This window comes from Anomaloglossus baeobatrachus, chromosome 4, assembly GCF_048569485.1.
Source record: "Anomaloglossus baeobatrachus isolate aAnoBae1 chromosome 4, aAnoBae1.hap1, whole genome shotgun sequence".
Lineage (NCBI taxonomy): Eukaryota > Metazoa > Chordata > Amphibia > Anura > Aromobatidae > Anomaloglossus > Anomaloglossus baeobatrachus.
Window position 1 is genome coordinate 10,544,726 of NC_134356.1, and position 14,801 is coordinate 10,559,526.

At 51.4% G+C, this 14,801-nt stretch overlaps 1 protein-coding gene across 1 annotated transcript in view; it reads left to right on the top strand.

Annotated features, from left to right (window-relative positions):
• The window catches only part of RAD52 (RAD52 DNA repair protein), a 32,943-nt gene extending 28,970 nt beyond the window's left edge, over positions 1-3,973 (top strand). The window contains exons 11-12 of the mRNA XM_075343607.1: positions 3,255-3,476; positions 3,760-3,973. Of these exons, the coding sequence (XP_075199722.1) occupies positions 3,255-3,476; positions 3,760-3,812 (275 nt within the window). The 3' untranslated portion in view covers positions 3,813-3,973. The remainder of the gene's footprint in view (positions 1-3,254; positions 3,477-3,759) is intronic.
• Positions 3,974-14,801: the final 10,828 nt, after the last annotated feature.

The window sequence follows — 14,801 nt, forward strand, 5'->3', positions numbered from 1 at the left end:
GGGGGGGTCCCAGGCATTCCAGGGTGAAGGCTCTGACACGGACGGCAGTCCCAGACAGCCTAAGCGAGCTCGCTGGGTGCGGCACTCGGCTTCATCACTGGTCAAGGTCCCAGCAAGGACTCTCTGTATGATGAGGCAGACGTAGCTGATCAGGGCTTTGGTCCTGACACCGCTCTCACTCCGGATACCCCGGATGGTGACGCCATAGTGAATGATCTTATAGCGTCCATCAAGGGAATGTTGGATATTTCTCCCTCAGCTCCCCCAGTGGAGGAGTCAGCTTTACAGCAGGAGAAATCCTTTTTCAGTACTCATGCGTAGATTGAGTACTTTTCTGGCCACGCTGACTTCAGAGAAGCAGTTCAGAAACACCACGCTTACCAGAGAAGCGTTTTCTCCAAACGTTTTAAGGATACACGTTATCCCTTTCCCCTGACGTGGTAAAGCGCTGGACCCAGGGTCCAAAGGTGGATCCCCCAATCTCCAGGCTTGCGGCTAGATCCATAGTTGCAGTGGAGATGGGACTTCACTTAAAGATGCCATTGACAGACAGATGGACCTCTGGTTGAAATCTGTCTGTGAAGCTATCAGTGTGTCGGTTGCTCCGGCATTCGCAGCCGTATGGGCACTCTATCCTGTTTCAGCTGGTCTTGCGCAGCTGGTCTTGAGCACATGTACATCTGTGCCGCAGGTGGTGTCCTTAACCTCGCAATGTCTGCATTGCGACTTACCCTAGTAATGCTGTCCTGGAGGGACAGTCGAGGTTGGTCCTTCCCAGGCTCGGGCAGGTCCCAATTGTCCTCGTCCAAGAGGACTCAAAAGGCTCAGAGGGGCTCAGTTTCCGGCCGGGCTCAATCACGCCCAAGGAAGGCAGCAGGAGGAACCGCTACCAAGGCGGTCTCCTCATGACTTTCAGCTCTCTCTGTCCGCATCCGCGGTTGGTGGCAGACTCTCCCGCTTGGCGACATTTAGCTGCCACAGGTCACAGACCGGTGGGTGAGAGACATTTTGTCTCACGTGTACAGGATAGAGCTCTGTTCTCGTCCTCCGACTCGATTCTTCAGAACTTCCCCCCCCCCTCCCCCCACCGAGCCGATGCTCTTCTGCAGGCAGAAGAAGTGGTAATCCCTGTTCCTCTTCAGGAACAAGACACGGTTTTTTCCTCCAATCTGATTGGGGTGCCAAAAAAGGGGTGACTCTTTCCGTTCCGTTCTGGACCTAAAACTGCTCACCAAGCACGTGAAGGCCAGGCGGTTCCGGATGTAACCTCCGCTCCGTCATTGCCTCAATGTCGCAAGGAGATTTCCTTGCATCAATAGACATCAGGATGCTTATCTCCACGTGCCGATTGCTCCAGAGCACCAGCGTTTGCTACGTTTTCGTTATTGAAGACGAGCATCTTCAGTGCGTAGCCCTGCCCTTCGGTCTGGCGACAGCCCTACGGGTTTTCACCAAGTTCAGGGCAGCAGTGGGAGCAGTCCTGCACTCTCAGGGTCACTCTGTGATCCTTACTGGGACGATCCACTCGTCAAGGCACCCTCTCAAGAGGCATGCCGACACAGCCTGAACGTGGCGCTGGAGACTCTCCAGAGTTTCGGGTGGATCATCAACTTTTCAAGGTTACATCGGGCACCGACCCAATCGCTGACATATCTGGGCATGGAGTTTCACACTCCCTCAGCGATAGTGAAGCTTCCGCTGGACAAGCAGCGTTCACTACAGACGGGGGTGCAGTCTCTCCTTCAAGGCCAGTCACACCCCTTAAGACGCCTCATGCAGAGGCAGTCACTTTCGCGCAGTTTCATCTGCGTCCACTTCAATGGGACATGCTTTGCCAATGGGTTGGGGAGTCGACGTCCCTAGACAGGAACGTTTCCCTTCTCAGACGGTCAAGGACTCTCTTCAGAGGAGTCCATCCTTCAGATCAATGTTCTGGAAATCTGGGAAGTGTATCTTGCCCTGCAAGCCTTCCAGCAGTGGCTGGAAGGAAAACGGATCCGAATTCAGTCGGACAATTCCACAGCGGTGGCAGACATCGCCCACCAAGGCGGAACACGCATCGCCAAGCCTACCAGGCAATCCGGCGGATTCTGATGTGGGTGGGGGACAGAGCATCCACCATATCCGCAGTTCACATCCCGGGAGTAGGAAATTGGGAAGCAGACTTCCTCAGTCGCCTGGGCATGGACGCAGGGGAATGGCCTCTGCACCCAGTATGGTGTCAGGAAATCTGTAGCCGCTGGGGGATGCCGGACGTCGACCTAATGGCGTCTCGGCACAACAACAAGGTCCCGATTTTCATGGCGCGGTCTCACAAGCAAAGTGCTCTGGCGGCAGGCGCCCTAGTTCAGGATTGGTCGCAGTTCCAGCTACCCTATGTGTTCTACCTCTGGCACTGTTGCCCAGAGTGCTACGCAAGCTCAGCTCCGCTTGCCGCCGCGCCATCCTCGTCGTCCCAGACTGGCCGAGGAGGTCGTGGTTCCCGGATCTGTGGCATCTCACGGTCGGCCAACCGTGGGCACTCTCAGACCGGCCAGACTTACTGTCCCAAGGGCCGTTTTTTCCACTGAATTCTACGGCCCTGATCCTGACTGTGTGGCCATCGAGTCCGAGATCCTAGCGTCTTCAGGATTATCTCAAGACGTCATTGCCACCATGAGACGGGCTAGGAAGCCGGCGTCTGCCAAGATCTGCCACAAGACGTGGAAGATATTCTTATCTTAGCGCTCTGCTCAGGGAGTGTCTCCCTGGACATTTGCATTGCCTACTTTTCCTTCTTTCCTGCAATTTGGTTTGGGAAAAGGTTTGTCGCTCGGCTCTCTTAACGGACGAGTCCCAGCGCTGTCTGTATTCTTTCAGAAGCGCATAGTACGACTTCCTCAGGTACGCACGTTCCTGCAGGGGGTTTGTCACATTGTCCCTCCGTACAAGAGGCCGTTAGACCCATGGGATCTGAACAGGGTACTACTTGCTCTCCAGGAGCCGCCCTTTGAGCCTCTATCTATCTATCTATCTATATATATATATATATATATATATATATATATATATATATATATATATATATAGAGAGAGAGGAAAAGTAGATAACCAGATAATGAGGTCCGAAAAAGTAATGGCCCCTTACGGCTGCTTTTCTTTTTCTCAGCCCCTGTTTTTGCACAAGGCAGAGTCATAGGACGAGTTAGAATGATGTGAAGAGCGTGACTGCAGACTTCACCTATTCTCTGCCTTCGCTTTCTGTGCATTTTCAGACGACCCGGAGTTTTGGGATGTCCCTCTAGACCCTGTAGAAGTCGAGAATTTCTCCAACGGCAATGTCCCGACCTCCCTGTCCAGACCGGCAACCCCCCTCGGACACCATCAGATGATGACGCGGAGCAAGACCCCTCAGAGACCGAACAGCGAGCGGCAGCCGATGAGAACCATGTCGTGGAACCAGACGATCGAAAACGCAACCGGACCGCACCGAGCAGGTGACATAAGCGTGTTCTCATAGACTTCTCACTTTTCACACGTCCTTTATACAGGTATCGTTCTGTGCGCTTTTATTTGCCCACCGTACAAATGTGACTGGCTACGCATCCATTCCTCTTTTTTTTTTTGTGGTGGATGGGTACACATCAATTTCTACCAGCGCCGTGCGGCTCTCGGGGTCTTCACTATTCTACAATTAATGTTTCTCACGTATAATTGCAGTAAGGGGGATTTATCTTTAAAAAAAAAAAACACACTTTTTTTTTTTCTTCATTTTTGAAGATAAAAGCCCGTATTGTCACAACATGAAGAAGAGGAGGCTGGACCCCTCGTGACTGACATCCCCCCCAGCCCACCGTCATCCACAGTTTCCTTCTCCTGATGAGCGCCGGCACTTTAAGAATATGGAGAGGTGAATTCTGCATCTGAGCAACTTGTGCTCCGGAGAAAAAGAACTGAAATTTCTCAGGTGACAACATTGTCATAACATTTTATTCCTGCTTAATAAAATTAATGTTACATTTTATTATACAATCCCTTTTATCTCCAAGAATTATTATTGTAGCGTCATGTCTGCACTCGGTGATTCTCCTCACTGTCGTGCAAAGTGAACGGGAGCGACGCAAAATCCAGCAAAGTGCGTTACTGCAGGGACGAAACCGAGGCAAATGTGGGGCCGGGATCCTCCAAAGACATCATTAGGGGCTGCAGAAGGTGACGGTGCACAGTCTCACCTGCCAGATACTCATCCAGGGGATGCACCGATGCCGGGGTGCTATGTCCAACCAGAGGGACCCTCCAATATACCAGGAGTAAAGAGGATTAGTCAGGACTATGTCATTACAATAACGGCGGCCTTAATCACCAGTGACATGACACTTTTTATTGCTGCTGAAAAATAAGTAAATAGTGTCCCCCGGGGTAAACTCCCACAGGTGACAGCTGTATATGACGAGTGACACCTGCAGGTATTGCCTCCGAGCGGATTTAGAACCAATCTGGGCCAATATCTAAGGGGTTAAAAGACCTCCTTTGACAGGATCGGCCTCTTGTGATTGTAATCCTGGGTGATCTGATGACTCCAGTGTACGGTGGCCTGTTAGATCCTGCTACAGGCAGAGTCTAACAGGCACAGTCAGCGAGACACTGACCGATCTCCGGCACTGCAGCACACGAGTACAGCCGGGCACAAGACCAGCGATCAAAGGAGAAAATATCCATGGCCTCAGTGGGACTAGGTGGAAAGATAAAGTGGAAAAAAAACACAAAGCACACACAAATCACGAAAACACGTTTCACCACTTAAAATGTACATAATTGCTATCGCCGCCTTCAGAGCGACCCAATCTAAAATGGTTATATTATTTATTCCGCTAGGTGAACACTGTACAAAAAAAATAATAAAAACACAGAAAAAATGACAATTTTGTATCATACTGCCAAAAAGTCAATAAAAAACGACTAAACAGTCATGTAAAAAAAAAAAAATGGTAGAGAGATAAACGGTAAAGTGTCCCGCTAAAAACCAAGCCCTAATATAGCACATTATACAAAAAAATTAAAAAAGTGACAGCTGTCAGAATATAGCGATGGAAGAACTAAAAAGCATTTTTCTGTGTGATACCGGGAGTAGGAAAACTGGTACCGCCATTACCACGAAAAATAAATCCGTCCTATCACTGAAAACACACAAAAAACGGAGTAAAAATAAAACGAACCCTGCACTGCCGGCTGATTCTTCTTTCTGCCTCCCAAAAATCAGAATAACGCTCGGCTGACATTTATCCTGCGCGCTCCGCTTTTGTTCCGTGTAAATCCCAATAATCTGGATCCAGACAAAGCCCCCGTTGGATTCGCTCAATCTAATGAGGCAGATGGAGATACTTCGGACTCAGTCTGGTCTCCGTTCCGGTCCGGCAATGTCCCATCATTTTAGGAGTCTTTTTAGCGCACAAAAGTGGACGACCACAGCTCTATTCACGCCTGAAAAGATGGACACCATCAAAAGAGGTGCAAACGGAGTCCAAAGTGTCGCCACCTGCCACAGTAGAGTGCATGGTTACACCGGGGGTTTCATCTGAATCACATTTTTGGGATATTTACATGGAAACCCTTATGTAAGTCCTAAGCGTAGAAGATCTGTGCCCAGCCTTATACTGAAAGCCATCAAAAGTGTTCTGTACCCCAAAATGTTACCAATAAAACCCCTAACTTCCCTACAAGCCAGCCTCGACTCAGGTCTGTCACTGGAAATATCAGGGGCGTCCACGTTACCGGTAGAACAAAGGCTCTGGAAAAGCAATATGGCTCCCAGCCCCAAAATAAAATCCAGTGACGTCTGCACCCCCAAATCTAACTGCCCCCCCCCTTTTTCTGAGCCTCCTGTCCCTAAACCGCAGTAAGCAACCACAGCATTTGGCACTATTGTAGTGGGGAGAGTGCACGTAACAATTTACGGGATAAATAGCTCCAATATACGGGGTACAAGAGACGCTACAATACATGGGGGTACTATGTATGGAGTTGCTACAATATATGGGGGCACAACATATAGGGGCTCTATATTATATGGGGTACAAGGTACAGAGACACTACAATTAGGGCTGGGCGGACCCAGACTGAAAAAGTCCGGATCCACACGGCTTCAAAGTTGCCCAGGTGTCGGATCTGGATCTGGCACTCAAGAAAATATGAATGAAGCGAGTGATCCATATGTACGGAGGCTCTGACTCAGCTGTACTGCTCCTGTGGCCTCCCTGTGCCGCTCATTTCATATGCACTGCTTTCCCCGCCCACTGGCTGGTTTGGCCTCTGTGATTGGTTGCAGTCAGACGCGCCCCCAGCCTGTGTGACGCGTATCTCTGCATCCAGTCACCGCACTCACAGCGGGCAGTCATGCTACTCTATGGCCGCTCGCTGTGATATTCAGATGTAGCAGAGCTGAATTGTCGTGGGCCCTTGTGTGGATTACGTCGGACCTGCAGGGTGTTTAGGGGGTTAATAAAGTGGTGAAAGAGGGTGGGGGTTTTATATTTTATTCCAAATAAAGGATTTTTTTTGGTGTTTGTGTTTACTTTCATTTACAGATTAACGATGCGGGTGTCAGACACTGCCATTACTAATCTAGGACTTAGTGGCAGCTGTGCACTGTTATTAACCCCTTATTACCCCGATTGTCACCTCACCAGGGCATTCGGGAAGAGGCGGTAAAGCGCCGGGCTTGCCACATCTAATGGTTGCAACAATTCCGGGCAGCTGGATGCTAATATCTTTAGGCTGGACCTCACCAGCCTGAGAATACCAGCCCCCAGCTGTCAGCTTTATGTTGGCTGGGTATCAAAATTTGGGGGGAACTGCACGTCGTTTTTTTTTAATTTAATTAAAAAAAAGCGGTTCCTCTTAGGCCGGAGTCACACTTGCGAGGGACTTGCACGAGTCTCGCATCGCATCACCCAGCACTTTCTTGACAGGAGCGGGTCTGCTGCATATAGTTCTATGCAGGTGCACGCTCGTGTCTGGAGAGCGTCATGCCATGCTGGGTCATGTGATGCGATACTTGCACAAGTGTGACTCTGGCCTTACAATGTGCCCACAAGAACCGTATGACTCGCATGAGTCTCGCATCGCATCACCCGGCAGCCGCACACTTTCCAGACACAAGCGTGCAGCTGCATAGAACTACATGCACGCTCCTCTCAGGAGAGTGTGCGGCTGCCGAGTGATGTGATGCGAGACTTGCGCAAGTGTGACTCCGGCCTTACGGTGCACTCACAAGAACCGTATGACTCGCATGAGTCTCGCATCGCATCACCCAGCACGGCCGCACACTTTCCTGACAGGAATAGGTCCACTGCATATAGTTCTATGCAGCTGCATGCTCGTGTCTGGAGAGCGTCAGCTGTTTTGGTTCCTTAGGGGTCCTGCAATCTATCAGCCAAATTGGTGCTCCAAAATTCAATTGTTGCTCCCCCCCCTTCCGAGCCATGTGGGGGGTATCAGTGCTCTCATAACAAAATGGACCTCAAAATTTGTTTTTCTATTTGTTGAAAAAAATTGGGGTCGAAGCAACATTTTAAATTAAAATTTTTTTTTTTTTTCAACCCACTTTGCATTAATTCCTGTGTTGAACCTGAAGGGGTTAAACATTTTTCTTGACAGCAGTTTTGAAGTATTTGAGGGGTGCAGGTTTTATATTGGTATCACTTTTGGGGAGTTTCCAGTCTATGGGATCCGTGAAGCTCCAGAGTTATAACCTCAAAGTGAAAGTGACGCTGGTCAGATTTCCAAGTTAAATATCGTTTATTGCTTTTTTTGCACTGTTGCGATCAAAAATAAAACCTGAATTTGTTTTTCGTTACAATTTTTACCAGACCGGTAACACTTATATTTGGATACAAGACTTATGGACGCGGTGATTCCATGTGTATTGTGGTAAAAAGCCGGGGAGTGTTTTTTTGTTTTTTCTCCCCTCTGGGGCGCATCGGTTTCTTTTCCCGCTTTGTCAGTCTGTCACTGCCGGAGGTAGAGGATTTTTCATACTTCACCAGGCTGCGGCCTCTTCCCCTTCACAGAAACGTGTAGGCCAAGATCACATCGGCTCCCGGTCGGCACCTGATGTGCGCTGGGGACAGTCAGCACCCAACAACCCTCCCCCATATCACACCCCCCAACATCTGCCGAGGACGGTCAAGTGACAGCCAAACCTAGATATTCAGTTTGTCTGCTCTCTAATGCAAGCTCTGCTGCTTTCTGCAAATAAACCCTATAGATGCTGCAGTCAATATCTAAACTGCATCTAGTCCTCCCTGCGGGTGGGGGATAGGTGAGGGCAGAGCTGGTTATGCAGCGGTATAGTGGTGAGGGTACGGTAGGTGGGGGCAGAGTTGGTCAGGCAGTGGTATAGTGGGGTGAGAGGGGATGGGGGGGATACATCTGTTCTGGCAGCTTTGTAGTGGAGGGTTACTGTAGGTTGTAGGAAGGAGGTGGGTCTTCAGGTTACTCTTGAAGGTTTCCACAGTGGACAAGAGTCTGATATGCTGGGGTAGAGAGTTCCAGAGTACGGGGGAGGCACGGGAGAAATCTTATGTGCGATTGAAGGACGAGGGGAGAAAGATCTTGTGAGGATTGGAGATTGTGATCTAGTCTCCCGTACTCACCTGCACGCAGATGTAGAGAGGAGACAGGTTGTGGATGGCTTTGTAGGTCATGGTTACAGTTTTGAACTGGAGTCTTTTTCAATCCCTTCACTGGCTTCTTCTTGCTCAGAGAGGAAAGGCCAGGGAATAGTGAGGGGAGAGGTGGATTAGTCAGGCAGCAGAGTTTTGGACAGATTGGAGGGGTGTGAGACTGTTAGAATGGAGAGCACAGAGCAGGAGGTTGCAGTAGTCCAGGAGGGAGATGATGAGGACATGTACGAATGTTTTCTTTGTCGCTCTATTGGGAGACCCAGACAATTGGGTGTATAGCTACTGCCTCCGGAGGCCACACAAAGTATTACACTTAAAAGTGTAAGGCCCCTCCCCTACTGCCTATACACCCCCCGTGGGATCACGGGCTCCTCAGTTTTCATGCTTTGTGCGAAGGAGGTCAGACATCCACGCATAGCTCCACTGTTTAGTCAGCAGCAGCTGCTGACTTTGTCGGATGGAAGAAAAGAGGGCCCATACTAGGGCCCCCAGCATGCTCCCTTCTCACCCCACGTTTGTTGGCGGTGTTTGTTAAGGTTGAGGTACCCATTGCGGGTACGGAGGCTGGAGCCCACATGCTGTTTTCCTTCCCCATCCCCTTAGGGCTCTGGGTGAAGTGGGATCCTATCGGTCTCCAAGCACAGGAGACCGTGCTCCGTCCACAGCCCCTGGGAATCTGCTGGACGTGGAGATGAGTATCGTCAGGGACAGGACCCTGCTACATTAAGGTACTCTGTGTCCCCGTACAAATCGCGCACACACACTGCAGCATTGCTGGGTGTGTTAGTGCGCCGGGGACAGCAGCGCGACACGCTTGTGCTTTACTCACCGCAGCTTTGCTGCGTGAGTTTATGTATTAGGGACTGCCGCGCCAGCCGCTGCTGGCGGTTTTTTACACTGCGGCGCGGCTGGGACTTGTGGTGCGCCGGGGACTTCCGCGCTGGCCGTGCATATATGACGGCCGCGCTTATAAATCGAGTCCCCGGCTTTTGCGGCCTAGTTCCGTTTCGTTCCCGCCCCCAGGCCTGCCAGTCAGGGGAAGGGCGGGACGCTGGTCAGAACGTCAGCGCTGAGGGCTGGAGTCTGCTTAGCATACTCCACCCCCCTCACTGGGCACAGTGGGACGCCAGTTTCCCGCACTTTGTCTGGGGCACGCCCACGGCCCGCCCCTCTTCATAGGACGCCGGCAGCCATTCCTGTTTGCAGTCTGACTGGAGAGGGGAGACAAGCTCTGGGAGACCCAGACACGGGATTCTGGCGACCACACACCCGCTGGCAGCGGGCGGTAAGAGGCACCTCGGGTGCTGACCCCATTAGTGCCGAAGTGTTCATTTGTACTTTATGCTTGTATGCTATACAGTGCACTGTACGGTCGCTATTCTTGGCTATATACCCTCCTAGATTGCTAGACAACAGCATGTCGTCCGCAAAAAGCAAGGGGGCCAAGACACAGGCTTTCTATGCTACTTGTACCGCATTTGGGGCTGTTCTACCGGCAGGTGCCACTGACCCCCATTGTGTGCAGTGCTCGGCCCCTGTGGCACTTGCTCAGCCGGGGTCTCTGCTAGAAGTGGCCCAAGGAGAACCGCCTGTGAACACTGTCCAGGTGACAGGGACGGAGTTTGCAGTTTTTGCTGATAAACTGTCGGTGACTATGTCTAAAATCCTTGAGACTTTGCAGTCCAGACCGGTAACTCAGACCATGGGCACTGTTGATTCAATGCTCACTGGCCTCCCCCATTTGGAACAAATCCGTGCTCCGGGGGGGTCCCATGCATCCCGGTGTGATGGCTCTGACACGGACGACAGTCCCAGACAGCCTAAGCGAGCTCGCTATGAGCGACCCTCGACTTCATCACACTGGTCAGGGTCCCAGCAGGCGGATTCTCTGTGTGATGAGGCAGAGGTAGCTGATCAGGATTCTGATCCTGAGACCGCTCTCAATCTGGATACACCTGATGGTGACGCCATAGTGAATGATCTTATAGCGTCCATTAATAAAATGTTGGATATTTCTTCCCCAGCTCCTCCAGTGGAGGAGTCAGCTTCACAGCAGGAGAAATTCCATTTCAGGTATCCCAAGCGTAAATTGAGTACTTTTCTGGACCACTCTGACTTTAGAGAGTCAGTCCAGAAACACCACGCTTATCCAGATAAGCGTTTCTCCAAACGTCTTAAGGATACACGTTATCCCTTTCCCCCGGACGTGGTCAAGAGCTGGACCCAGTGTCCAAAGGTGGATCCCCCAATCTCCAGGCTTGCGGCTAGATCCATAGTTGCAGTGGAAGATGGGGCTTCACTTAAAGATGCCACTGACAGACAGATGGAGCTCTGGTTGAAATCCATCTATGAAGTTATCGGCGCGTCGTTTGCTCCAGCATTCGCAGCCGTATGGGCACTCCAAGCTATTTCAGCTGGTCTGGCGCAGATTGACGCACTCACACGTACATCTGTTCCGCAGGTGGCGTCCTTAACCTCTCAAATGTCTGCATTTGCGTCTTACGCTATTAATGCTGTCCTGGACTCTACAAGCCGTACGGCAGTGGCGTCCGCCAACTCCGTGGTTTTACGCAGAGCATTGTGGTTAAGGGAATGGAAGGCAGATTCTGCTTCCAAGAAGTGCTTAACCAGTTTACCATTTTCTGGTGACAGACTGTTTGGTGAGAGATTGGATGAAATCATTAAACAGTCCAAGGGTAAGGATTCTTCCTTACCTCAGCCCAGACCAAATAAACCCCAACAGAGGAGGGGACAGTCCAGGTTTCGGTCCTTTCGAGGCTCGAGCAGGTCCCAATTCTCCTCGTCCAAAAGGACTCAAAAGGATCAGAGGAGCTCAGATTCTTGGCGGGCTCAGTCACGCCCAAAGAAAGCAGCTGGAGGAACCGCTACCAAGGCGGCTTCCTCATGACTCTCGGCCTCCTCTCTCCGCATTCTCGGTCGGTGGCAGGCTCTCCCGCTTTGGCGACATTTGGCTGCCACATGTCAAAGACCGTTGGGTGAGAGACATTCTGTCTCACGGGTACAGGATAGAGTTCAGCTCTCGTCCTCCAACTCGATTCTTCAGAACTTCTCCGCCTCCCGGCCGAGCCGAGGCTCTTCTGCAGGCGGTGTGCTCTTTAAAGGCAGAAGGAGTGGTGATCCCTGTTCCTCTTCAGGAGCAAGGTCACGGTTTTTACTCCAATTTGTTTGTGGTGCCAAAAAAGGACGGGTCTTTCCGTCCTGTTCTGGACCTAAAACTGCTCAACAAGCACGTGAAAACCAGGCGGTTCCGGATGGAATCCCTCCGCTCCGTCATCGCCTCAATGTCTCAAGGAGATTTCCTAGCATCAATAGACATCAAGGATGCTTATCTCCACGTGCCGATTGCTCCAGAGCACCAGCGTTTTCTACGCTTCGTTATAGGAGACGAACACCTTCAGTTCGTAGCCCTGCCTTTCGGTCTGGCGACAGCCCCAAGGGTCTTCACCAAGGTCATGGCAGCAGTAGTAGCAGTCCTGCACTCTCAGGGTCACTCTGTGATCCCTTACTGGACGATCTACTTGTCAAGGCACCCTCTCAAGAGGCATGCCAACACAGTCTGAACGTTGCGCTGGAGACTCTCCAGAGTTTCGGGTGGATCATCAACTTTTCAAAGTCAAATCTGACTCCAACCCAATCGATAACATACCTTGGCATGGAGTTTCATACTCTATCAGCGATAGTGAAGCTTCCACTGGACAACCAGCGTTCACTACAGACAGGGGTGCAATCTCTCCTTCAGGGCCAGTCGCACCCCTTGAGACGCCTCATGCACTTCTTAGGGAAGATGGTAGCAGCAATGGAGGCAGTCCCTTTTGCGCAGTTTCATCTGCGTCCACTACAATGGGACATTCTCCGCCAATGGGACGGGAAGTCGACGTCCCTAGACAGGAACGTCTCCCTTTCTCAGGCAGCCAAGGACTCTCTTCAGTGGTGGCTTCTTCCCTCCTCACTGTCCATAGGAAAATCCTTCCTACCCCCATCCTGGGCGGTGGTCACAACGGACGCGAGTCTATCAGGGTGGGGAGCAGTTTTTCTCCACCACCGGGCTCAAGGTACGTGGACTCAGCAAGAGTCCACCCTTCAGATCAATGTTCTGGAAATCAGAGCAGTGTATCTTGCCCTACGAGCCTTCCAGCAGTGGCTAGAAGGCAAGCAGATCCGAATTCAGTCGGACAACTCCACAGCGGTGGCATACATCAACCACCAAGGAGGGACACGCAGTCGGCAAGCCTTCCAGGAAGTCCGGCGAATTCTGACGTGGGTGGAAGACATGGCATCCACCATATCCGCAGTTCACATCCCGGGCGTAGAAAACTGGGAAGCAGACTTCCTCAGTCGCCAGGGTATGGACGCAGGGGAATGGTCTCTTCACCCGGACGTGTTTCAGGAGATCTGTCGCCGCTGGGGGGTGCCGGACGTCGACCTAATGGCGTCCCGGCACAACAACAAGGTCCCGGCCTTCATGGCACGGTCTCACGATCTCAGAGCTCTAGCGGCGGACGCCTTAGTCCAAGATTGGTCGCAGTTCCGGCTGCCTTATGTGTTCCCACCTCTGGCGCTGTTGCCCAGAGTGCTACGCAAGATCAGGTCCGACTGCCGCCGCGCCATCCTCGTCGCCCCAGACTGGCCAAGGAGGTCGTGGTACCCGGATCTGTGGCATCTCACGGTAGGACAACCGTGGGCAATACCAGACCGACCAGACTTGCTGTCTCAAGGGCCGTTTTTCCATCAGAATTCTGCGGCCCTGAGCCTGACTGTGTGGCCATTGAGTCCTGGATCCTAGCGTCTACAGGATTATCTCAAGAGGTCATTGCCACCATGAGACAGGCTAGGAAACTAACCTCTGCTAAGATCTACCACAGGACGTGGAAGATATTCTTAGCTTGGTGCTCTGCTCAGGGAGTTTCTCCCTGGCCATTTGCTTTGCCTACTTTGCTTTCCTTCCTGCAATCCGGGTTGGAAAAAGGTCTCTCGCTCGGCTCCCTTAAGGGACAAGTCTCTGCGCTATCTGTATTTTTTCAGAAGCGCCTAGCACGACTCCCTCAGGTACGCACGTTCCTGCAAGGGGTTTGTCATATCTTCCCTCCTTACAAGCGGCCGTTAGAGCCCTGGGATCTGAACAGGGTTCTAATTGCTCTCCAGAAGCCGCCTTTCGAGCCTTTGAGGGATGTTTCCCTTTCTCGCCTTTCACAGAAAGTGGCCTTTCTAGTAGCGGTCACATCTCTTCGGAGAGTGTCCGAGCTAGCAGCACTGTCATGCAAATCCCCCTTCCTGGTGTTTCACCAGGACAAGGTGGTTCTGCGCCCGATTCCGGAGTTTCTTCCTAAGGTGGTATCCCCCTTTCATCTCAATCAGGATATCTCCTTACCTTCTTTGTGTCCTCGTCCAGTTCATCAATGTGAAAAGGATTTGCATTTGTTGGATCTGGTGAGAGCACTCAGAATCTACATTTCCCGCACGGCTCCTCTGCGCCGTTCGGATGCACTCTTTGTCCTTGTCGCTGGCCAGCGTAAAGGATCGCAAGCTTCCAAATCCACCCTGGCTCGGTGGATCAAGGAACCAATTCTTGAAGCCTACCGTTCTGCGGGGCTTCCGGTTCCCTCAGGGCTGAAGGCCCATTCTACCAGAGCCGTGGGTGCGTCCTGCGCATTACGGCACCAGGCTACGGCTCAGCAAGTGTGCCAGGCGGCTACTTGGTCGAGTCTGCACACTTTTTCCAAGCATTATCAGGTGCATACCTATGCTTCGGCGGACGCCAGCCTAGGTAGACAAGTCCTTCAGGCGGCAATTGCCCACCTGTAAAGAAGGGCCGTTTTTATGGCCCTATCACGAGGTATTATTTTACCCACCCAGGGATTGCTTTTGGACATCCCAATTGTCTGGGTCTCCCAATAGAGCGACAAAGAAGAAGGGAATTTTGTTTACTTACCGTAAATTCCTTTTCTTCTAGCTCTAATTGGGAGACCCAGCACCCGCCCCTGTTTTTTTGTATACACATGTTGTTCATGTTGAATGGTTTCAGTTCTCCGATATTCCTTCGGATTGAATTTGTTTAAACCAGTTTATTGGCTTTCCTCCTTCTTGCTTTTGCACTAAAACTGAGGAGCCCGTGATCCC